Source organism: Panthera uncia (genome assembly GCF_023721935.1).
Source record: "Panthera uncia isolate 11264 chromosome C1 unlocalized genomic scaffold, Puncia_PCG_1.0 HiC_scaffold_3, whole genome shotgun sequence".
Classification (NCBI taxonomy): domain Eukaryota; kingdom Metazoa; phylum Chordata; class Mammalia; order Carnivora; family Felidae; genus Panthera; species Panthera uncia.
The window spans coordinates 94147337-94172859 of NW_026057584.1; the positions used below are offsets into that span (position 1 = coordinate 94147337).

The window sequence follows — 25523 nt, forward strand, 5'->3', positions numbered from 1 at the left end:
AACACTGGTCTCTTGTGCCTATCATTTTAAGAGGAATTTCACTGGAAGGCAACAATCAGAAAACAATTCTCTGTAGTCAAAACAGAGACCCTCCTCTGCTACACATTCTGCCCAGAGAAATGTGTTTTTCAGGAAATGACCCTGCAGAGGCCCCATAATATTAAATAAAGCAACTGCTCTGCTTGATTCTGACCTGAATAGAGCGGCTATAAATACCCTAAATGGAGAGACACTTAATATTCAGGCAAATCCACACAATGCGGGGTACGTATGGCTTTGATCACACTCCTTCCCCAGGGAGGTGGTTAAGCACACGGAGCCGGAGCCGGTTGGCCCCCTTGTCTTACTCCGGTTTCCTCAGGCTGCAGGAGCTCTTTCCCAGGCAGGGGACCTGCACAGAAACCCTTTACAATGGGAAGGGGGAGGCCTGTGCAAAGACCTAGGAACCTAAAGCCCCAGGCCTCACTCTCCTCTGCCCCTCACACAGACGAATGAGGGAACGCCAGCGGAAAGCCGTGAACTGTGGACATGAACGAGCTGCGTAAATACTGTGTTATCACCATCTAGTCTCCCAGGCTTCTGCCTAATGGGGGTGACAGAATGAGGAGATAATAGGGTTGTGACTGGGGAGTTGTGTTCGGTCTGGCCAATCTGTTATTTCATTTCTGTGTTCTTGAACAAGTGCCCAGAGGCGACGGCAACGGCTGCAGTTGGCTGGAAAGTAAATGAGTGAATAAATTCTACTGTCAACAAGGGGCAATGGTTGCCTTTTCTTTCTCTTTGAGGAGCTGGTGGTGAGGGGCTTTGAAGGAGGATGAGGGTGGGGAAGAGAGCACAGCACATTCAAAAGGTCAGTAATGCAGCTTAAAACATCTCTTTGTGAAACTTCTAGCTGTCAAAATTCTGAAATAAAAACTGTCTAAACTTTGAGTCTGTGTTTTTTACCTTCAGAAAATGTATATGGTGACTAAACCTCCATGCTTTATGTAATCTTCTCTGAAATTCAGTTATCCAGTCCCTATATGGGCACTTCATTAAAAGGGTGAATTTTGAATCTATCATCTGAAACAACTCAAAAGGTGAAAAAATATAACATACTAAGGTAGAGTCAAAAATAAAATCATCAAAGCCCAAAAAAGAAAAGAATAACTCATACATGTATGTATTTTTGCGTCAAAAATTCCCATAGCTTATGGCTTAAACAGTGAGGGTGAGAGAGCCAACAACCTATTTAAAAAACTTGTGAGAAACAGTGGGCTCTTTACGACTGCTTTACGACTGTCATTTGGTACTAAATCAATTTTGACATTGTATGAACAATTACAGAGACATGCTCTTCTCTGAGTTTTCACGCCAACACTTTATTTTGACTCCTCTCTCTGGTCTGGAGGTGTTAGCTGGGGATGGGCGGCCTGTAAGCGCTGGTAAGGACCGTGGAGAAGACTCAAGGCTGCACCTATCAATGGCACGGCCACATTTCACTGGCGCTGGTCAGACCTCCCATGAATCTTCCCAGGGAACGCCGAACCTGCCACAGGACACCGGGCAAGGGGGCCAGGAGGGGTCATGCAGCTGCAACCTGCCTAGCCGGTGATTCAGAAGTAGCTACAGGCCCTGATGTGGCTCCCTTCCAAGGAGCTGGCCAGCAGCTGGGTACCTGCCTGGTGACATCGTCCCTGAGGGCCATGGTCTCAACACACATATTCCTAAAATCAGTTAATAATAAGTCTAAAGTCATCAAGAGAGACTGAAGCTCTCCGAAATGACCTTTCTGTGGAGATCCAACTTCATCCCAAGCTTTGTCTTTTGCTCTGCCTGAAGATGGGAATAGAGAATTTAGCTGTGGTGGGAGGGTTTCAAAGAGAAAGTATTTACATGTCAAGGTAAATTTTAAAAATTTCATCATAGGGGCACCGGGGTGGCTCAGTTGGTTGAGCATCCGACTTCAGCTCAGGTCATGATCTGGTTCGTGGGTTCGAGCCCCGCATTGGGCTCTGTGCTGTCAGCTCAGAGCCTGGAGCCTGCTTCAGATTCTGTGTCTCCCTCTCTCTCCGCCCCTCCCCTCCTCACACTCTATCTCTCTCACACTCTCTCTCTCTCACACACGCAAATAAATAAATGTTAAAAAAACTTTTCATCATAAGTGGGATACAGGAAATCCTGCACTTTTGGAAATTACTCATCCCAGGTGGTGAACAAATGTGACTTTGTTTTAAATGGCTAAGATTTGAGTACTGTCTATGTGCGGTGTCCTGTGCTAAGTGCTTTACAGTGACTGTTTCATTTCATCTTCATGACAATCTTTTAACTTGTTTGTACACATGAGAAAATGGGGGGAGATACTTCAACTACCCAAGTCTGCACGCAAGGAAATTACACATTGGGATTCAGAGCCACACCAGCTGGTCTCAGAGCCCAAGCTCCTTAAAACATTTTAACATACAGCCTCGTGGTCCAAATATTTTATTTTCTGGGCTCTGTCTACAGTGGTAAACACGCTTCTGAGGAAAATAATGCTACAAGGTAGACCAAAATACACACGAAAAGACCCAAGGGGAAAAAAATGTAGCTAAGATTACCCCAGTTTCTTGAGTGACTTATGCTACATATTTGTGGGACCAAGCTGATTTTTTACATGTGACAAACAGAAGGGGATTTGCTAAACATTAACAGTGGCCTTAAAATAACTCAGAACAAGTATTTTCTTTTTTTAAGAAAAGCATTATTTTAAGTACTTTGGAAACACCTATTTACAAATGATTACAAATCAGCCTGATGGGCTTCCTAAGCAGATCACAGCGATGATTTCTTCTAAGAACTATGGGGAGGTTAGCTTGATAATTCATTCAACAACAACCATTTTAGAGCACTCTGTAAAAAAACCAGGTTAAATGCAAGGTGTTGAGAGACGACAACACCAAGAGGAGTCTCTGCCCTCACAGTTTGCCAACTACTTAATAAATGAGGCATTTATTCCTACCAAGCAATAATAAACAACATCCTCATTTCAAATTTAATTCAAGAATTTTATTTGGTCAGGGGCTCAGTTGGTTAAAGCACCCAACTCTTGATTTCAGCTCAAGTCATGATCTCCTGGTTTGTTAGTTTGAGCCCCACATTGGGCTTGGTGCTGAATCTGTTTGGGGAATCCGTTTGGGATTCTCTCTCTCTCCGCCCTTAGCCCACTTATGTGTGTGCGTGAGCACACTGTCTCTCAAATAAATAACCTTAAAAAAACTGTATTCAGTCAAATGGACCCTTCTTTCAGTGCCTACATCTCTTAAGTCTGTCTTTCCACCACTAAGTCCTAAGCACTTGCACTAAAATGTGCAAATATTCGTTTTAAAAGTTGCTGTGCTGGCCTTTAACCACAGCTGGTGCTTCCGCGTTGGGGACTCCCACACCAGCAGGTCGCCAAGGGCAGAAACTACAGACCCACCCTGGGCTCCTCCCTCAGCCCTTACCAAGTCATGATGATGTTCACTTGCTCGAAAATCTCAACCCTCTTCCTCCTCTGCACCACTCTTAGTTCTGACCTTGATTCTTGTCAGGACTTCTGTAACAGGGAAGTTTTTTGTTTTGTTTTGTTTTGGCCTCGTCGAAATGACTATTTAGGTTTTCCTGATTATAACAGAGACATAGCCTCTGTGTAAAACTTTCTACTGTAAACCACAGAAAAAGATGTAAGAATAAAAGATGCCATCCATCACCTTACCACCTAGAAATAACTACCATTGGTGGATTTTCCCCCTATACTTATGACTTTTTTTATCCTAAAATCAAAACTGGATCTTACTATACCTACTCTTACTCACTTACAAATGCACCATAGGCATCTTTGTGGGTTAATACCCACAGCTCATCACTGATTGTTAAATTAGTATAGTATTTCAGGGCATGAACTCTTTCCATCAGCTGGGATGCCCCATGGTTCTGGTCTGCCAGATCGCTTTATAGAACCACACTTACCCCAAGTCATGCAATTCTGTTTTATTTAGGTGGTTGGAGTGCCGCCAGTCCTGACCCCTTGGCTGTCTCCATGCCCCATGCCTCCAAGGATAGACACATAATACAGAAGACTCTACGTGACTATGGCTCATTTTAAAAGATAGGTGTGTGATCCAAGTCCCATGTATCACAGCTGCTCCAAGACAAGTCAGCTACTTCAATCACCAAGCAGACATGGTGGAAGTCTAGAGCTGCAGATGTTATCTGTATGCCCACGTGAGAATGAAGCCAGTGAATCCAGAGAAAGGCAAAGCCAAGAGAGGGAGAAAATAAAGATATCCTCCAAGCCCAAATCCAGCTCAACCTAAAGCTGGTTTCAACAATTCCCAGGGACAAGAGCCAACGAATCCTTGTGACTAAGTTGACAAGGCAGAAATCCAGACTAATACATCCTACAAGATGTTTAGGATGTTTCCAACTTGAAATCAACTAGTATTGTAGATGATCACACTCTTGTAGCTCTTTATTTCTTTTTAGAGAGAGAGAGAGAGCACACACAAGCAAGCAGGACAGAGGGGGCAGAGCAGGAGAGAGGGAGAGAGGAATTTTAAGCAGGCTCTGCGCTCAGCATGGAGCCCAATGCGGGGCTCGATCCCACAACCCTGGGACCATGACCTGAGCCAAAATCAAGAGTTGGACACTCAACTGACCGAGCCACCCAGGCGTCCCTCGCTCTTCTAACTTCTGCAGTGGATTTCTGAGTGGTCTCTGTACCGTCAGCTTTGCCCCTCCTCCTTCCCTGCTCCCTGTTCCAATACATCATCTGTAATAACACAGTATTCTTTGCAACAATCATGTAACTGTGGCAGTTTCTGGCTAAAAATCTTCACCGCCTTCCAGATGAAGCACGGGCCAATCTACCTGTCATCCCAGCTTCATTTCAGGTCACCCTCTGATACTTCTGCTCTCTGATGACCTACTTGGGGTTTGCAATGCATGTTCTCCATCTTGTCTTGTGCTGGCACATGTCTGGTGTGTCTTTTACCTCCTCCTCCCTTGAAGGCTCAGCTCCCTCCACCTCCTAGTTGAGGGATTCCTTAACTTCCTGACACTGAGGTAAGTAGCCCTCCTCTTAGTCCAGGAAGACTTACAGCCCCGTTCACACGTTAATATCTCCCATGACAGATTGCATGCTCTTTGAGGCTGAACCATGTCTTATGCCGACTCCCAGAGCATAGTAGGAATTGAGCAAATATCTTTAGCACACACGACTAAGTCAACGGGGAATGCTTAATTAACTGGTGTGACAGACTCTTGTAGGTTGATCTACATTAACAAGCATCAGAGGTCATGCCTAAACTATTCCCAGCACCAGGCTCTCTGCACAAAAGTTCCAAAACTAAAGCCTGTTCTTCGTGGAATTAACCATTTGCCAAGGCGGCTTATCACTCTATTCCAGAACCTAGTTCATGCCTACTGACAGGTGTTCAATAAATATTTTTTTAATTGATAAACTAACCTATCTTTGAATCTAGGTCACAAAGTTGACGGTGGGAAGAAGGGAAACAAATGAGTGATGCAGAGTTGTAAAATTTTAATATCACAGGTTTCTAAGTACTATCAACTCATTCATCAGCAGCACATTTGTTGAGTACTCACTATGAGCCAGAAAACAACTTGGGCAGAATTGAGCATAGACCAGTGAATAAAACCAGCATAAATGAAGCTCCCTTTACTGAGCTTACATTCATCTGGGGACACAAAGAGTAAAATAATGCAATGTTACAGATAAAAAAAGAAAAACAATTGGTTTGGTGACCAGTATTGAAGTCTAGTTAATGATATGCTGAACACCTATGGATTTTCTTTTATGCATCAAAAAAAAAAAAAAAGTGCGGACTGATGAATAGAGAGAAGGGAGACATATGGATTGATAGGTCACAGAACAAGTAAAGAAAACTGTTAATTGTGGAGTCTAGGCCATGGGTTTCTTTTGTACACTTCTTTCACTCTTTTTGTATATTTGAAGACTTTGTTAACAAAGAGGGTAAGAATACTGACTGCCATTCAGAATGTTGGTGCAGATCCTGATGATGTAACTGGCATCATAGAAAAAACTTTACTGAAAAATGCAGTCACATCACCCCAGAAGTTACCTGGTTTTAAAAAAAAAAAACTACACAGCTAGTGATGTTATACTTCAAATTTTACCAAAACTGAATTTCTTCAAATGGTGGTGATGATGAGCTCAGAGAGAGAAAGAAAGAAAGAGAGAGCGAGAGCGAGAGCGAGAGCGAGAGCGAGAGCGAGAGCGAGAGCGAGAGCGAGGGAGAGAGAGGAGAGGTCAGGATGCAAGCTAGGGAAACTATTATGTACAGCTGGGCTGAAATGATGGGCACCTGAACTGTTGACAAAGGCACAGGAGAGCAAATTTCTCAAGTGTCAAAAAGCAATTTAGGAGGGAATGGACTCCTCAGAAGAACATCGCTCCTGAAGGCTGAGACTCAGACAAAGGAACTGTAAGCCTGATGCTATCACTCACCGGTCTGCACAGAAATAAAAGACAAGAGTCCTCCTGATCGAAGTCAAAGGCCAAAAGGCAGTTTGAATCACAAACAACTAACTCCTTGGCTTGTCAGGCCCTAAAAATAAAATTGTATATGGAAGCAACTGATCTCAGCTGAAGCCAACAGGTTTATCATTTGCAAGAAGGGAAAGTGGCTCATTTCTTTAAGTCCTGTTTTGTCAGGCAGAATTTTTTGGTCTACAAGCCACTATTTCAACTGGATCATGCAAATAAACGTGACCGTGAGCCCCAAATTCTGGGAGAAATTCAGAGTTAGAATGTCAACGACAAGAAGAGTATGAAATGAACTCTGGAAATCCCAACCACATGAACAAATTCCATGGGAAGAAAAGAGAGCAACTCGAAGCCACTGGCCCTAAGAAACTTTTGTAAGGTTTTTTTTTTTTTTTTTTTTTTTTTTTTTTTTTTTAACCTATTTTGGAGGGGGAGGTATCACTGGCATGCAATGTTACATTAGTTTCAGGTGTACAATGCAGTTTCAACAGAGAAGCTTCTGTAATTTTAAGTTTGTATAACACATCTCACTCTTCCTTACCTTGTTGCATGGACTAAAACGGAACAGGCAATATTGTTCAATTTAATTTAACTCAATTACTATTTTATAAATGCCTACCAGAAGCCAGGATTCTTCAAGGTATTGGGAGTTTCAGCAATGAACCAAACAGACAAAAAGCTCTATTATATGTCTCAGATTCCAGGGCAGGGAAAAAAAAAAAAAAAAAAAGTGAAGCATAAATGTTGCCTGGTAATACATGGAAAATAAAGCAGGGAAGGGGCACAGGAAATGGGGCGAAAAAGAAGTTGTATTTAAAAGAGGGGGACTCAGGGTTGGTCTTACTGCAGTGACATTTGAGTTAAAAACCTCAAGAAAGAGACATAGAAGTCTAAGGGAAGAATGTTCAGAAGATGGAATAGCTAATCCAAGGGTCCAGGGGTAGAAGCGTGCCTGGCCCACCTAAGGCACAGGGTAGGGGGCTACAGAGCAGTGAGGAAGAAGACATGGAGTAAGAGACAAGGCCAGACAGGTACTGGTGCCTTGAGGCCACTGGGATGACTGGTCTTTCCCTACAGTAAGATGCCATGTCTTTGTGAGCATCTTGGTGTCATGATCTAACTTATGTTTTCATTAGTGCCATTCTGTAGTTGGGGAAAATGGGAGTCTTTTTATTCTTCATTCAACAATTATTTATCACCAGTGATGTTTACCACTTTAGGTATGGAGGACTGAGCAGTGAGTACGCTTATGGGGCTCACAAGGTAGGAATTGGGGCTGGAACACAGGTGCAAGAATCGTAGAGCAGCAGTGCCTGGCTCAGGGAGAGAAGGTTTTCTGGAGGACAGGATGCTTCCCTGAAGGATAAGCAAGGGTGTATGTGTTGGGGGTAAGGGCTAGGGGCTTCCAGACCCAGGAACACACACGCAATGTGCATGTCAGAGAAAACGTGAAACCCTGGAAGATGCATAAAAGCCAAGAGGAGGTGAACAGCATGAGACAGGCCAGATGGTGTAAAGAAAGGAGAGGGGTGGAGGTGAAATGGGAAGGCTCTCAACTAATGCCTCCAGAATCCCAGCCTCCTCTTCACTTAACTCCATGACAGCTCCCTGTCTTTTCTGCCCCAAACTTCTACATGTATGGAGAAATGCTGAATACTCCCCAGCCCTGACTGCAAGTGCACAATGTGAGCACCCAGAAGCCAAATTGGTGTCTTCAGATTGTGAATGACAGCCGAAATGTTGCAGGCTCTCAAAACATTAATTCACTAATTAATTAAAAATAAACCAATACAAACGGATTTTGTGTAGGGAACAGAAAATGTTCTCTGATGGTGACATGAACGGTGAGGTTGTTCAGCAGACAGTTGGATGTTACTGAAATTTTCCAATGATGGGATGTCTGGGACAAACTTGCCTGAGACTGGGGGTGAGGAATCTGGTCATCACTGCTATTTCTACTTTCAGCTATCGTCTCCAGGGAAGGGGAGGAAGAAACACAACTCAGATAAAGATGTTTCACCACTGATGATGTTTTTACATAAGTCAGATGAAGCTGTGGAAGAGGGTGTCATGCAGGTAATGACAGCTATCCAAGTACGGGTAACTCCAGGTATAAGTCGTCAACTTCAGGGCTTTATTTTCTCTTGGAAATGGGACGGGAAAATGGCTTGCATTCATTTACTGAGGTACAATACACCTTGTCGGGAACTGAGAAAAATAAAAGACAGCTTTTAGGAGTTTAGAAAAAGCAGTATGTACCTTAGAGCACAGACTGCTGACTGAAATAATGCCTAAATATAGGGTCAAGCCAAGTCCCTGTCAAGCCCAGAGAAAGTAGTTAATTTTCAACAAGAAACAACAAAAGTTTCCCCAAATAGGTACAAATTAGGAGCTAGTCACTTGATGGACTATAAAACAGCCTTGGAAATTGTGATTTTAAAAGCAGAACCTTGAAAAATATTATGATCTCTTAAGTGAAGGGGGAAAAAAGGAGATACAGAATTTCATTATGTATTTAAAACTACGTAAAAATATACCTACGAAAAATAAAATAATGCTTATATTAGGGTATGGGGGGCCTTTTTCCATCAGGGGAGGCCTTTTCTGTTTTTGAAATTGGGTTACCTTTGTCTTCAATTTAACTGGGATGATAGGGGAAGTCTTTTAAATAGACTCTTCAAGGAAAAAAAAATACAGTTTTGCTCTCAGAGTGATTTGAAGGAAGCAAGAGTGGGGAGGCATCTGGGGGGGCATCTTCAGAGACCAGCGGGCTGTGAGGGGGACTGGGGCCAGCATCCAGGGAGGGGTACGGAGGTGGAGAGAGAAGGGCATAGGGAGGGCACTGTAGTCTCTGATCAGGAATAGCCCAAACCAAGTTGAGCTCTCAAGATCTCACTGTGGGGCAAGAGATGGCCTTAGTGCCCAGCCCACAGGCCACCTGGAGCGTGGACAAGAGGTGAGTGCAAGCACGAGGGGCCCGCCGTGAGGGAGGAACCACCAGACTTTGCAGCTTCTTGGAAAAAATCATCACTCAGTACATGTAGCTGAAAGGACTCAGTGTTGTCTGACCACTCAGTTGGTCCATGTAGAAGCCACTCAGGGAGGCGTCCAGAATGGTCTTTGATGACACGCACAAAAATGCCCTAATGCAAACCGAATACACAAAGAGAACAGTTTCCATGAAATTCTGAGATCTGGGGCAAACAAGAAAAATCAGGTTTTTCAACTTGTAAAAACTCCACCAATTTAGGGAGGAGATGAGTTAGAGCAGAAATAGAAGCTGCTTTAAAGCAAGACATGTGCTCTGAATGTTTAAAAGCAAAAGCGCTCTGGTCAGGACAACCTCAGGTCACTGATCCTCCAGACGTGTCAGCAATGGTGACTTTTCTTTTTTTATCCTCCTCTGGGTCCTTTCTGACCAGCTTCCCCAGCCTCCCTCTGCACTCCACGCGTGCCCGAACACTGCTAAATCTGGTCACACAACAGCCGGACTGGAAAGACAACAGACTTCTACAAGTGCAACACTATTTCTGCGGAGCCACACTTTCCATTTTGCAACTTACCAGCAGAGCACCATCTAGTGCACCTGTAATACATGTGCAGATTTATACCTCAACTACACAATGCCTACTATCGACCCACACAGTAAACGCTAGTAAATTTGTCGCATTAAAAAAAATTAACAATACATAAATATAACTTGACACTTCCTCATGTTCAAAGCAACAGTCTTCCCCTTCAGACCACTCGAATAGCCACATTTATCCGGAAGGTGAGGGAATGGATTCTGTGGGGATGACTATGGTAGACCGGATCCACCCTTTTGACACATGGGAAGAATGGGACCCCCTCTTGAGGAGGCACTCGAGTTCTCTGTGGGCAGGCTTTGGGAGTCACTGTTTTGTGTCACTTCTCCAGCCCAGACACATCACAACATGATAAAGGTCTCAAACTGCTTAATTTCCTTCTTCATGTCCCTATTTCCTCCATTTAAGACAGTGTCATCCATGAGAAAGCTTGCCATCAACCTGTAATGTGATGGCTGAAGCAACCACAGACGACTCCTGCCTTGCTCCACTGTCTCTTCAGGACTACCAAAATGATTATATTTTTAAGTTTATTAAAAAAAATTTTTAACGTTTATTTTTGAGAGAGAGAGAGACAGACAGAGCATGAGTGGGGGAGGGGCAGAGAGAAAGGGAGACACAATTTGAAGCAGGCTCCAGGCTCTGAGCTGTGAGCACCGAGTCCAACATGGGTCTCAAACTTGTGAACCATAAGATCATGACCTGAGCTAAAGTCGGACACTTAACCGACGAAGCCACCCAAACACCCGCTGATTTTTTTTAAAGTTTATTTATTTTGAGAGAAATAGAGAGAGTGCAGGCAGGGGAAGGGCAGAAGGAGAGGCAGAGAGGGAATCCAAGCAGGCTCTGTGCTCTCAGTGCAGAGCTGGATACAGGGCTCAACCTGAGCTGAAATCAAGAGTCAGACACTTAACTGACTTGACTGAGCCACCCAGGTGCCCCCAAAATGCTGATTTTCTAATTCTTTATTCCTTTGGCATTTATTAGCTGTGATTTCTTCATGATTAACAATTTTCTTTCATCAGCTCTTTGATTATCTTCAAGTACAATTTGTCCTAGAAAGGCAGCATCAAAGTTGGATTCTTTCCCTTTATTTTACAGAGTACTGAAGTGGTGCCCTGGCAACTTTGAAAGGGGGACAGATTGATTTTGTGGGTTTTCCTGTTTGGAGGATCATCCTGGACTCATGAAGTATCTGTCACCGGTTTGACTGCAGTCCTCTGTAGCTGTTCTTTGTGATTCTCAAACTACCCCATCTTTGACTCCGCCATCGTTCTGACTCCATCTCAGTTTCCTTGCTTTCTGGCATGTCGACATGTCCCATTATGAAAGTTTCCCGCGCTCGACCTGGGGTCAGCCATTTATCTGAGTACGAAGTTCCTTGTAGTGGGAAAGGTATTTAAGGGTTCCCAGTCTGAGCACCAAGGATATTCCATACTACTGGGTTGTCTTTACTCTTGATCCTTTTCAAAGTACAGAGCTAGGAAACATTTCCTTCTTAAAGATAAAGAATGAGTTTATATTGATACTTCCTACTTAAGCTGAAGATTATACAGTCTTTACTTAAATTCTTTAAATATTCCCCCTGATCTCATATCCTGAAAATTGCGGCTCTTAGAGTATACCTGTAAAGGTTTCAAATATCAATTTAAGTATTTCCCATTATGAATGTATGGATCAAAGACTGAGCTTTAAAAGTCACTCCTGAAGTAATTATTTTCTCTGTGTGGGACACTCACACTCATCTGATAGAACACTGGGCCTGTTTCATGTTTTCAATCTGTTTTCAGTTTTTAGTGAATGATTTTTTTTTAATTACATAAAACATTTACATGGTTGCAAAGTCAAAATAAGGTACATTACAAAAACATCTACTTTCTATCCCTGATCCTGCACACCTTTCCTCCAAGGGAAGTCATTTTCATCGGCTTGTTATTTATCCTTGCATAATTTCCTTCAAAAGTACAGGCAAATCCATACACACTAATGTACGCACACACTGCCTTCTTAGACAGAAGGGAACAGGTTGAGAAGCTGCCTTGCATTTTGGTTTTATCACATCAAGTATCCCAGTCATCTCCAGACAGTGGGGACTGCCCTCACTGCTTTTTTTTTTTTTTTTAAGTTTATTTATTTATTTATTTTGAGAGAGAGGGTGAGAGTGTAAGCAGGGGTGGGGCAGAGAGAGAGAGGGAGAGAGGGGATCCCAAGCAGGCTCTTCATTGTCAATGCAGAGTTGGATGCAGGGCTCAAAATCATGAACCGTGAGATCATGACCTGAGCCAAAATCAAGAATCAGATGCTTGACCGACTGGCGCCCCATCTGCCCTCAGTTCTCTTTACAGTTTCACATTGCTTCCCTCTATCAGTGGACCATGTCATTCACTCAGTCCCCTATTAAAAACATCTGGGTTATTTCCAGTCTTTGCCTATTACAAATAGTGCAACAATAAATGACCTATGCACACACCATTTTTAATTTTTGCTCACTTATCTCTGGGATAGACTCTTAGATATGACCTGCTCAGTCAAAGGAAAGATGTATTGGTAGTTTTGCTAAATTGTGACAACTACAATCCCCCAGTTAGTACCATGCTCACTAGCAGGGCGGGAAAAGACGGACCCTCACCACTGGAATAGCTATGCTGTCAACTTTTGGATTCTGGACAACCTGATCCTTGGGACATGGTGTCTTGGTTAAGTTAAAATATGCATTTCTCTTTATGATGAGTGAGGGTAATGTGTTTTCAAATGTTTGGAGCAATAAGCTTCTTTTTCCTCTAAACAAGTAATGGCCTTTGTCCATTTTCCAATTGCATCACACCACTTTTTTTTCAGTTTTTAGAAGCTCTTTATGTATTAAAGAATACAACCCTCCAAGATAGAATTTGCTTATGTTTTTGCCCCACAGGTTCTTTTTACTTTTTTTTTCAAAGGTCATCAAATGTATCTGTTTTCCCGGATTCCTGCTGAATTCTGAGTCACTTAGGAAATTCACCCCCTTCCCAGGTAAATGGGAATTAATCAATGTTTTCATTTTAATTTTAAGCAGTGAATTCCTTTCAACTCAGTCAACCAACATTGCTGAAATCCTCCATTCACGGAGAATAAAACAGGTAGTTAGGACTCTGAATTTCAACATTGTAAAAGAGAACTTTATACTTTCTGGAACACTTCCTATTTCTATTTCCTGGATACAGGCAACACCATCTTGTGGAGGGCATACACATAGCATATCATTCAGGCAAGTCTGGCCCTTTTAGACACAACTAACATTTGATTTGATGAAAATCACTGGATCACATCTTATGTTATTTTGTACCACCTCATCCCAGCCCCTCAAAGTTACACAACAAAGTCAAACCAAAGGCTAACTCCAATCATGCCTTACTGTACTGGCCAGCCATCTGACACCCAACATGCCATATATTAGTTTATCCCCTAAACTGTGCTCCAGGACAGGCTGCAATAGCGGGATGATTTAACTCCAGGGACAATTATCATGTTCACCATGCATGTAACATGCTCTCACAAATCCTTCCGGGCTAAAGAAAATGCTTGGCCATGAGCTGATTTTTAAATCACCATCTCCCAATTGCCATAACCCTTCTTAACTCTTCGGTCTCATACCTCACACTGCAAGCATGAGTCCAATGTGTTCTTCGTGATGTTTAGTGAAACTGAGAAAAAGGTCATCTTCAGGTGACTGCAGACAAAGGGGAGGGGCAACCACACAGGGAAAAACTAGGCCACGGGTCCCTTGGGTCTTAGCAAAGCAAAGAGATTCACAGATCAGATGCTAACTCCAGGATGAAAATCTCTGGATTAAAATCATTCTGATAATTTTGGAAAATGTGAATTCTCCACTCTGAGCATCCAAATGAACTGATGTTTCACTCACGTGACCTTTCATTTCTAGAATAGGACTTCATCTCATCACCAAGGTATGCGGACTTCAACCATAAACTTATTTTTGGCATGATCACTATCAAATTTGGGATTTTCCTCCACAGTCCTCAGCTAATTAAAAATGTAATGAGGCTAGAGGCAATAAATTGATAGCAGCAGTAAAAAATGGTAAAAGTGGGAAAGGAACAATACGGAAACAGAAAAATGCAGATACCTACTGCTGGGGTCAGTTAGGACATCATTTTTTAGGTGTCCATTTAACACCTCCTAAAATTATCACCGCTCTTGGCAACAATGACACCTTGTGAGCAAGAGAAAGTGAGATTTCATTGTGGGGCCTGTACTTAAGAAGCTGATTAAGTATGAAACTGAGCTTAAAATAGTTTCACTTAAAAAAAAAAAAAAAGCTGACTTTTTTTCTTTATAAGGTTTGATGCTTAAATAATTAAGACTTATTTTTTTGGAAAGTGTATCTACACGAAAGACCTCATTCCTCATCAGTAATTAAGGGGACCCTATGCAGCACCAAGTGGAATGAACTGTGTTTAGAGTCCACACGAAGTACTTTCTCAAATGGTTTCCAGTGATACTTCATGTTGAACATTTTTTTCCTCTAGAAAATTTCTAAGGCTTTTCACAAAATGCTCACACGACCTTTCAATTCCAATTAAACAAACAAACAAAAAAACAACAACAAAAAAAAACCAGTTACTCCCAAGGGAAAGACTCCACAGCACACATTCCTACAGCTAAGAGCCCTGGGAAATCATAACCCAAAATACATGGCCATCTAGTTTCTTTTCCCATTTGTCTTTGGTGGCATTCTGAAAAGCCGAGGTAAGGCATGAATACTCACGGAACATGGTATAAAACTGCTGTGGGTTCAGATTCCATTTGCCCCAGGGCGTCTTGTGGCCTTTAGACTGGGCATAGTTAGCATGGTTGAACTCTGGCTCCGTGCCAAATGAGTCCAGGACTCGGAGCATGCACCTAAAAGGAAAAAGCAATGTGGATAAAACTACAACCTTGACCCCGAAGTTCCGAAGTTAAAAGTTCTAACCCCTCCTGCAGGGACAGCCAAAAATGGACAAACACTTTTTAATTGTTTTTAATGTTTATTTATTTTTGAGAAAGAGAAATAGTGCCTGTGTGTTGGGGGGAGAGGCAGAGAGAAAGAGAGGAGACAGGGTCTCAAGTAGGTTTCACAACGACAGCAGAGAGCCCAATGTTGGGCTGGAACTCACAAACCATGAGATCGTGACCTGAGCTGAAATTGGGCACTTAACCGACTGAGCCCATGGGGTGGCCTAGTAAATACTTTTAATCAGAAACCCTACTGGGCAGGCAGTGACAGACTCCAGAATACATATACCAAACATTGCCATGTGTGACTTCTGAGCCCAAACCATTACAAGCAGATCCCATCTGCTTCAGGTTAGCGGACTAGTTACAGAAGATTGCTCAGATACCAGCAAAATAAAAAGTCCCATGATAGCTGGCATTGTAGACTGCCATGGTCCCTACTGTACCCCTAGCTAAGGCTGAGCATATCATGGTACCTAATAAACAGTTGTTGAAGAAACAAAGAATTACCATTTTTAGAAGTGGCTTTGGTCTGAATATTTGTGTCCCTCCACCCAAATTCTTATGTTGAAATCCTAGTCCCCAAAGGTGATGGTACTGGTAGGTGGGGCTCTGGGGGTGATTAGGTCATGAAGGTGGAGCCCTCATGAATGGGATCTGTTCTTAAAAGAGATCCCAAAGAGTTCCCCTGTCCCTTCCAGCAGTTGAGGACACAGCAAGAAGTCTGAGATGTGGATGAAGGAGAGCCTCACTCAACTACGCCAGCACCCTGATCTTGGACTTCAGCTTCCAGAACCGTGAGCAATAAATGTTATTTCTAAGCCACTCAGACTGTGGCATTTTGTTACAACAGCCCAGACAGACTAAGAGAGAAGTTTTAGTCTCCAGAAAGCACGTGGCATACCTTATCTCTTTCAACAGTCACTTATCATTTTCATCAATTAATAAGAGTATTTAATTTTAGGTAGAATTTAGAATCTCACTCAATAGGCAGTGTTGATTACAAGTATTTAACGGTAACAGAACATTACCCTTTTCTTCCAGAGCCTGAAGAAGTGAAATTGAAGATGTTTCATTGGCTTTTTCAGCAAAGTGTTCAAATTTGGTCAGCCCAATCTGCTCTACCACTTACTGTAAGATCTTTATGTCAAAAAAATTTTTAAAGCAGTATTTTGTGACATGAAAATTAGACGAAATTCAATTTTCAGTGTTCAAAAATGAAGTTTTCTTTGAACATAGCCATGCCTAATTGTTTACCTATGGTCTATGACTACTTTTACTCACTAACAGTTAACTTCAGTAGTTGCCACAGAGACCATGTGGCCAGCAAAGCCTAAAATATTTACTACATGGCCCTTTACAGAAAGAGCCTACAGATCACTGCTTTAGAGTACTCAGAGAGTGACCAATCCCAATCCCAAGAAAGGAATTGATGCTGAAACAGAATTTACTGAATTTGCTTACATTCATTTCATTACTGATTCTCAAAACATTAATGTAAATTTAGCTTGTGCCTGGCCAATAAAAATAGCTCTGTTTTCTGTGGTTATACATCCGCAAAACTTCTGGATGGCTATTAATGGACCAATAAACATAAAAGCAAATAAATTTTAAAACCCACATTTTAGAATCAGATAATAGCAAGTGAGTTCTAAGTATCAGATTCCGTTTATTTCTTCCTTTTCTCACTATTATGAAGGCATTCTCTCAACTTTTTTTTTCTTTTACATCACTGTGTGGTTCAGAAAAATAAAATGCAAATATCAGATTGGATTTTCCAGAAAAATCAAGAGTAGACTGCCACTTTAGTGTGAGAATTTTCTCATCAGAGATCACCACCATTTGTTTAGACAAGGAAGGGAGGAAAAGGAAGAGGGCAGAAGGAAATACAAGCCGACCATACAAAATGTTTCCTTATTTTTGATTCCTGTGTGGCTCTCAAGGAACATGCTACCATTACACTGACAATTTTCACAATATCACAAAGAACGCATCTTCAGCCTGGCAGCCAAGAAGTGGACAGAAATGGAAGCCCACAGTACAGGAAAAAGAAAGCTAGGGACCCAAGAACTGACCAGTGTGTGTTTTCCCCATTCTCTGAATAGCTCGGGAACTTCCTTTACTCTTAATAAAAGATTCCCATTCCTTAACTTACATATTTTTTAATATAAAAACTTTTATGTAAAAAACAAAAAAAAAAAAAAAAGAAAGAAAAGAAAGGACACTTGGGTGGCTCAGTTGGTTAAGCATCCAACTATTGATTTCAGCTCCAATCATGATCTTATGGTTTATGAGATCAAGCCCTGCATTGGGCTCTGCACTGACAGCATGGAGCCTACTTGGGATTCTCTCTCTCCCCCTCCCACAAGCTCCATCACACATGCTCGCTTTCTCTCTCTCTCTCTCAAAATAAACATTAAAAAATTTATATAAAAATCTCTTTTTAAAATTTAAACTTCTAACATTAATTAACCCTTTAACTTATTTTTTTAAATAAGATACAAAAGCCACTGGTTGAAACCAGTGCATTTTCTTCTGTGAAAGATGGCATCATTCAGAAAACAGCAGGGATGACAGTGCTTGCTCTGTAGAAGATCGTTGGAGAAGAGTAGGACACAGAGGGACACACACTGACAGATGGAGCTGCTCAGCTCCTGTCGAAGGGCCAGGGCTGGGACTCAAAGATTACAGTGCTCTGTGCAGGCACAGTGGGGAGGAACAGGTCACCCTTATCATGAGAAACCTTTGTCTTGAAGGCTTTGGCTACTTCTACTCATTTGCAATCGACTGTAGCAGGGTATATTCCTCTCTAGCTTTGGCTTGTTATTTTAACTTTGTGTTTTATTGGTTTTATTGTGAATTTGGATCATTAAGATGAACCCTGATGAGTAAAGAGGACTGGTAGGAGCCTAATGCCTGCAAGCCCAGACTTAGACACAGTGCTATTGATGTTTGGCTTCTTCCCAGCAGAAAGCCATAGAATGAATGATTGAATGTCTGAGAAACTGGTAATTCTACATCCTTATACTTAAGCTTTGATTTGGGAATCATCCATTTTTTTTAGCTGACCTGGGTTTGTTTCATAAACCAGAGGCAGGGGAATGATCTCTGTGTACAGCAGAGAAGCTTTAACATTATAGTTTTCCTTCTTCGATCACATTCTACAGCTGTGTGTTTGGAACTGGGTTTGTGCTGTTAATATTTATGTAGTTCCTCTAATGCCTTTTGTGTGTTTGAAGCATCAGGAACAGCCCGATGACTTAAAAAGATATTTGCCTTGCTGCCCGAGGCAGCTGGCCTCCTTCTAACAGGAATCGCTGCAGTAATGCCAAATGACTCCTGGAACATTCTCTTAGCTGCAAGCCACACTACTATAAGATGGACGCTCACAACTTCCTTGGCAGGACCTACTTTCTACTTTGGAGTTTGATGTAAAATATGGTTTATCTTGGGGCGCCTGGCTGGCTCAGTCAGTTGAATGTTCAAGTCTTGATTTCAGCTTAGGTCATGATCCCAGGGTCATGGGATCGAGCCTCACTGAGCTCTTCACTGAGCGTGGAGCCTGCTTGGGATTCTTTCTTTCCCTCTACCCCTCTCCCCCACTCACATTCTCTCTCTAAAATAAAGCAAAAAAAACCCATGGTATATCTTGTACTATTTGTGTTTCACTTTCCTGTGTGTCCTCAATGTCAGCTAAAAACTCATATGAAGCAAAATAGTTATGAGTTTTGCAGTCCCTAGGTATACTAGTTGCATGTAGGCATTGCAAACAGGTTTAACTGAATTTCCTGGGTCCCCACATAAACTGGGCAGAATTTACAAATATTTTTCTGAACGCCTGGGTGGCTCAGTCGGTTGAGCGTCCAACTTTGGCTCAGGTCATGATCTCATAGCTCGTGGGTTCGAGCCCCGCGTTGGGCTCTGTGCTGACAGCTCAGAGCCTGGAGCCTGCTTCGAATTCTGTGTCTCCCTCTCTCTCTGTCTGCCCCTAACCCACTCACATTCTGTCTTTCTCTCAAAAATAAATAAACATTAAAAAAATTAAAAATTAAAAAAAAAGTATTTTTCCAAGATCAACAGGACTCAAGGTTTGCTCCTAAATGAAAGATCAGAGTTAATGGATTTAAGGGAATTCATACCATCTACCATCCACAAAGATGAATTCAGACAGTCTTGAAAATATCTAATCTTCAAAAGGGAAAGAAATGGGCAAGTAACTTTCTAGAGGACCTGTTTGGTCTTTGGATGAAATCTTACCTTCATCACATAGCAAAGACCGCAGGGCCAAAGTCCTAACAGACCTCCTGCCAGCTAGTATCACTAATGTAGATAATTAATTAAAGAAAGGGAAGATAAATATTACACCCTTCCATAAAACCCCTCTGAGATGGTCCCTTCTCATCCAACAAGTTTCAAATACCCATCAGTGGTAACCATTTTAATAATGAAACAGTCCTTTTTAATTGACCTAAACACTACCACTGAGGACACTTTTCCATCCCAACAGCCCTTCTTAATGGTGAGGATATGTGAGTCTAGAGATGGCCGTAAGGTCTTGTTCCTTTTGCACATCTACCAGATGCCTGCCATTTGCTATATGCCAGAGAACAAGAGCTCTGCTTTTCTTTCTTTCTTTTTTTTTTTTTTTTAATACTGAAGCTAAAAAGGGGAAAAAATGATTATTTACTTACATGGCTTATTAACCAGAAAGAAAGATGGTTATTTCCACATAACTGAGAACAAATGTGATGAGAACATAACTGAGATGTATGAAGGTTTCAAGGAAAAAACCAAAAAGAACAGGAAAAAAGGGGTGCGGAAGGTAGAGTGTTATCCTGGCCCAAACCAAGATTCTGCTTTTGCTTTCTCATGAAACTATATCCAAAACAAAATGAAAAATACACAATCTCTTCTCAATGAATCCCTTTCCTCTGTCACTGAGTATTTCACCGCCCAGTGAGAAAAATTACAGCTACTGACAAGAAAATTCTACAGAAAATGGGTGTTTTCTCTACTGTGTTTTGGAGAAGATTCCTACTATTTTGACTTTTTATTTCTTTTGAATTTCTAAAGGACTTGCAATCTGACATAAGCTTAAAGTTAATAAATAATGTTAAACTAGAAACTAACCTGAAACAGACCTAGTTCAAGTCGTTATGGATTCAATTACTGGTTAAGTTAGAAGAACACATCAAAACATCTCTTTACCCAAAAACAATAAAAAAGAAACACATGGAGGAATTTCTAAGTCATGCTAATTGAAAGATTTTCCAAATGTTTTCTTAGGAATTTGGTTTAAACTATAGATCAACATTCACTATCAGTCAAGTGGTACTAACATCATGCTTTTTAACCAAATTTAGGTACCACTGACACTATTAAATAAAATATGATGTTTATTTACGTTTATTGTAAACTTTGAGAGACCATAAATAAAAGTCAGTACCAGCTGTAGTAAGTGGAAGCTAACAAAAAAAGCTTGCTTCTTCAAAAATTATTATTAAATTCAAACTGGATACTTTGCCTGAGGCTGAAACTTACAGCTACACTCATTTTGTTAAAAATGCACATAAGTGTTACAAGACATGCTGGAGGTATGGTAGCATCAAACTAAACCTTTTTTAGAAAGATTGGAAGAAAATGGAAAAATTGGTAAACTTCATTATGTAATTCACTGTTATTTAGTGCCATGCTTGTGCACGATGTAAAATCATTTCAAACAAAAAAACATGGCCCCACTCCCACACTGCAGAGAACAATGGGTTCTTCTCTGAAGTGATAAAGACATGCACTCAAGTCATGCTCAGCAGGGGTCTTGTCCTAAAAAGTGCAAGACCCCAGCATTCAGACAACATATTCACAGCTTTCTCTTCCAAAAATGACAACTGATGAGGGAAAGGCGAAGAGAAATGAGTCATCCTCTCAAATCTGAGGAGCACAAGAAGTGACATTTTCCACGTTTTATCCGAATTGTTACTTAAACAAATGAGAATGGCGTAGGCACACTGAGAGAGGTAAGCTGAGCATCAGGGAAGGTAAAGAGGAAGTTGGACCCTTTCTGTTCTCTCAAAGAAATCAGTGAAAAGAATGAATAGCCTTTGAAAGTATAAAGTCACTGTGGAAAATCTGAATTTCAATTAGGAATGAGAAACCCGCTCCACACTATCCAAAAGATAATATTTGATAAGCTTTTTCTGTCTGTAACCATGTTACCCTTGTTAAAAAAAATAAAAAATAAAATAGCTCTATAAACTTTAGGACAGCATGTAGCACTTACTGGTAGTGAACCCAGGATGGTCCAAGAGTTTTCTTGAATTGAGCAAGTCCCACAATATCAATATAAATGAGCTCAACGATTCTGTCTCCTACAGTTGGGCAGCCAGATCGGTTTCCTACAACCTTCTTCATTATTCTAGGAAAAGGGCACAAGAGAGGAAACATAAAAAAAATGATTTATTTCAAGCTAACTACACTTAGCAACATTAATACCCAAATATACCTCCCAAGAATTTTGTTGGGGAGGATGGCATAGCCTGTCCCAATCTGCTGCCTATCCAAATTCTACCCACTCATCAAGGCCTATCCAGAGTCCAGATTCTGACTCTGGCAAAAGCAAATGGTGAGGCGCACACACACACACACACACACACACACACACACACACACTCACACACACACACACTTTGAAACTAAGGAAGAGCTGGCTCTGAATCTGTCTCTACTATCTAAATCCACTAGCAGCTGTGAGATTTCAGACAAGTCACTAACTTCTCTGGGTCTTTCCTTCTCATCAAAAACAAACAAACAAACAAAAAACCCCAACCTACCACAAAACAGGATTTGTTACAGAAAAGACAGTAAGATAGCAACCTGTCAGAGATTCTTTGGGTGGTTACATGAGGCATTAAGTAGAAAGTGCCTAATGTATATCAGATACTCGTTGAGTTGTGACTCTCACTTTCCCCCACATAATCTGTTCTCATTACTCCAGACCACACTGACCTCCTAAATGTCCATTTCTAGATGCTACAATATAAACTTCTATACTGTCTTATATTGTTTCCTATTTTTTTTTCTGTGTCAAATTTTCCTTCCAAGTAGACTGTATTACATACCTGGCACCATGGTTTATGGTTTTTCACTACCCTTTCTTCCATCCACCCATCTCCTCACCCATCCATAGAAACCCACCCTTGCATTGACAGCACCCACGTACCTGATCGTATGCCAACTTCAGATGCGGGAGAAAAAAGTGCTAACCAAACTACACTGCCATTCACCCAAACATCAGCCATCACTGGTGCCTTTTATCCCTGCTCACACCGCATAACTGTCCTTCACCGAATTATGGCGGTCCTACTTCAAAGGAGGGCTCTGCTCTGCAGCTCCACACTGACACTGCTTCAGGCACCCTTCGCCTGTCATCTGGCCTACTGACCTTACGAGGCTGTGTATTTCTTCCCGAGAATTTGAAAATACTTCTGTACACAGCCAGGTAGTGAATCCTCTCATCTTTGCAGACCACATGTTCTCTGCCTCAACTCGGCCCTCATAGAATAAAAGCAGTCTTAGGCAATACATAAACAAACCATCTGTGTGGCTGTGTTCCCATGGAAACTTAGTAACAAAAACAGGCAGAGGACTGCATTTGGCCCGCTGAGCCAGAGTTGGTAGACTCCTGGTCCACCTTGTCTCTTTAGGGGTTCCCAAACTTGTCTGCACATTGGCATTACCTGGAGACATCAAGATACTCATGCCTGTGTCCTATCCCCAAAGATTGTGATTTAATTAGTCTGGGACATAGTCTGGGCTCTGGGAGTCTATAAAGATCCCCAGGTGATTCTAATGTGCAGGCATATTCAGGAACCGCTGCTCTATGTTGTGCCCATAATTCTCTTCTTAAATAAAACACATCTGGTCCCATCACCAATGCTTAAAGACCTCTATAGACTTCTTGACCAACAAATTAAGTCTCTGCCTGGTAGGCCCTTTTTAAGCCTTTTCTGATCTCCCTAGGAAGCACTTGTCCCTAGGGATCCCACATTCTCCATTTATTCACCCATTCATTCATTCATTCATTCACCCCATCTCTCATTTGCTCAGTAAATAGTCACGAGCATCCAATGGGTGCCAGGCACTATTCTAGGTGCCACATACACCATAGTGAGCAATATTGAGTTTCTGCACTCCCTTAGCTTACATTCTAGCATTCATGCCTCAATTAGTACTAATCACAGTGCAATTAGTGTAATTATTATATAATATATTAGCTATGATTACCAAAAGATTGGCATTTCCTTGAACACATGCTGGTCATCTCCTTACATCTCAGAGCAAGAACTAGTCCACAGAGAGCACTAATGAACAACTACTGAATGTACGAATGCATCTACTTCATGGGTCATGTATACAACATGTTTTAAAGTAAGCAGGAGGCAGCACGTGGAAGGGACAAGGGTGGTGTTTAGGGGTTCAGAAGATCTCAGGTTGATCTAGATCCGAAAGAAGCATTGTAGTACAGTGGTCAAGAACACAGTCATAGGATAAAACTCAAATCCTAGCTCTCTCACATGTTTTCCACGTGACCTTGAAAACCTCAGTTTCCTCATCTTTGAAATGCAGAAAGCAATGGCACTTATTTCCAAAAGTTTGTGCTAAGGGCTGAGTAATATAGAATACATGAAATGCTCAGTATCTGATGCACAGTAGGTGCTTGACAAATGTTGACTGTTACCAGTCATCATCAATATTCCAGTTGTCATAACTGTTGACACTGCACTAACTAATGCCCTTATCATGGTTTTAGCATATAGAACTCATTTAAAATATGACACTGTATCATCTTGCTGATATTATTGCTTTCACCTCAACACTGCCACGTATCAGGTGTGTGGACTTTGGACCTAACACATGTGGCCTCTCCGGGCATCAGTATCCTGGACAATAAAGTAGACGCAGGGTGGGATATATTTTAACACCCTTCCAGCTCTAGAATGTTCTCTCAAGGCATTTCATCTGGAACATTTGACACTGCAACACAATCACTTGGCTGCTGGGTAGAAAGTCTCCGTGGGCAGCTATCCAAAAGGAGTGAAGGGGGCTATAAGCATTCCTGCCTAGCCAGCTGTGTCAATCTAAAAAGAGATTAAGAGAGGGCTAAAGCCAGAAGTAGGCTTCAGTGAAACAGAAAAGCCAGGTAGAGTGAACAGAGTCAGACTAGAAAGTTGGCTTTACTGAAAAAAAGGATGGAATCAGAGCTTTCAAGAAACTCATTCTACCCAAATTAAATTATAAAAAAGGAATCTGCTCTGTTTTAAGATTTAGAAAGCTTGAAGTTGAGTAGGGAGTGGTATGAATTTCAGCAAGAGACAGGGAATTAGGAAAGTCAATAATGTTTTGTGGTGCACATGTTGGAAGCACCTGTAATAGCAAAGAATAAGCTCCTTAGTTTGAATTTTCTGGCATTCATTTATGAAGCCTCTGGAGCCTGCAGCTACAATGAAAACATATTATCTTTTTCACAGTGTATGTATTTAGCTCCTGAAAATAATCTTCTTATCTCCTGTTTAGTGAATTATCACTTTCATTTTCCTCCACAAGAAATTACACACTAATAGAGGGCTTTAAGAGTTTACAATTTCTTTTTTGTATTCTGATTTTAAAATTGAAAAGTAATCTCCTTACTCCTTGAGCTCAGCCAGTGAAGCTGAAATCCTAATGTCATGGCCCAGTAAGTACAGAGATGTAATTAAATCACTCCACTGAACTAATTCACCAAGAGGGCCACCACTGAAAGCTGTCTCTGCTATCTTAAATCCAGATTCCTTAGTCAGGAGTCCCAGGTGAACAAGGACCTGAAAAAAACAAAACAAAGGAGAGGCATATATTGATTCCTACTGAACCGAGTACAAACTCCATAGTAACACACCAAAAGCAATCAACCAATTCTAAAGTATTGTTTACGTTCTAATGAAATAATGTGCCGTAACATTTTTCTAGAAAGTACCCCAAAAATGGAAGGAAATAAAGTCACTACTGCCCTTTCTATGGCTATGAATAGGAGATATGGACAATCTGTTTTGAAAAATAAGGATATATTTGGAGAATCAGAATTAATGGAGAGTAAGCCAGAGCAATAAAATATCGTTTTAACAACATTGGGTTTTTTTTTTTCCCCACAGTTGGGATATTTTTAAGGTTTAACATAAAAAATTTCAAACATATCCCAAATCAGACATGACAATGTAGTCAATTCCAACATACTCATCACATAAATTTCACAGTTATTAACTTATGGCAAATCTTATTTAATATATACCCTTCATTTTCTCCCAACCACTATAGCTTATGGTGAAGCAAATCCTAGAGAAGATACCCTTTCATCTGCAAATATTTCAGTTTGTATCTCTAGAAGG

At 41.4% G+C, this 25523-nt stretch overlaps 1 protein-coding gene across 4 annotated transcripts in view; it reads right to left on the reverse strand.

Moving 5' to 3' along the window:
- The window catches only part of MGAT5 (alpha-1,6-mannosylglycoprotein 6-beta-N-acetylglucosaminyltransferase), a 340181-nt gene that overhangs the window by 96770 nt on the left and 217888 nt on the right, over positions 1-25523 (reverse strand). For all 4 annotated transcript variants that reach the window (XM_049616196.1, XM_049616194.1, XM_049616195.1 and 1 more), the window contains 3 exons: positions 24793-24962; positions 21386-21520; positions 14882-15015 (listed from right to left, as the gene is read on the reverse strand). In XM_049616196.1, the coding sequence (XP_049472153.1) occupies positions 14882-15015; positions 21386-21520; positions 24793-24962 (439 nt within the window). The remainder of the gene's footprint in view (positions 1-14881; positions 15016-21385; positions 21521-24792; positions 24963-25523) is intronic.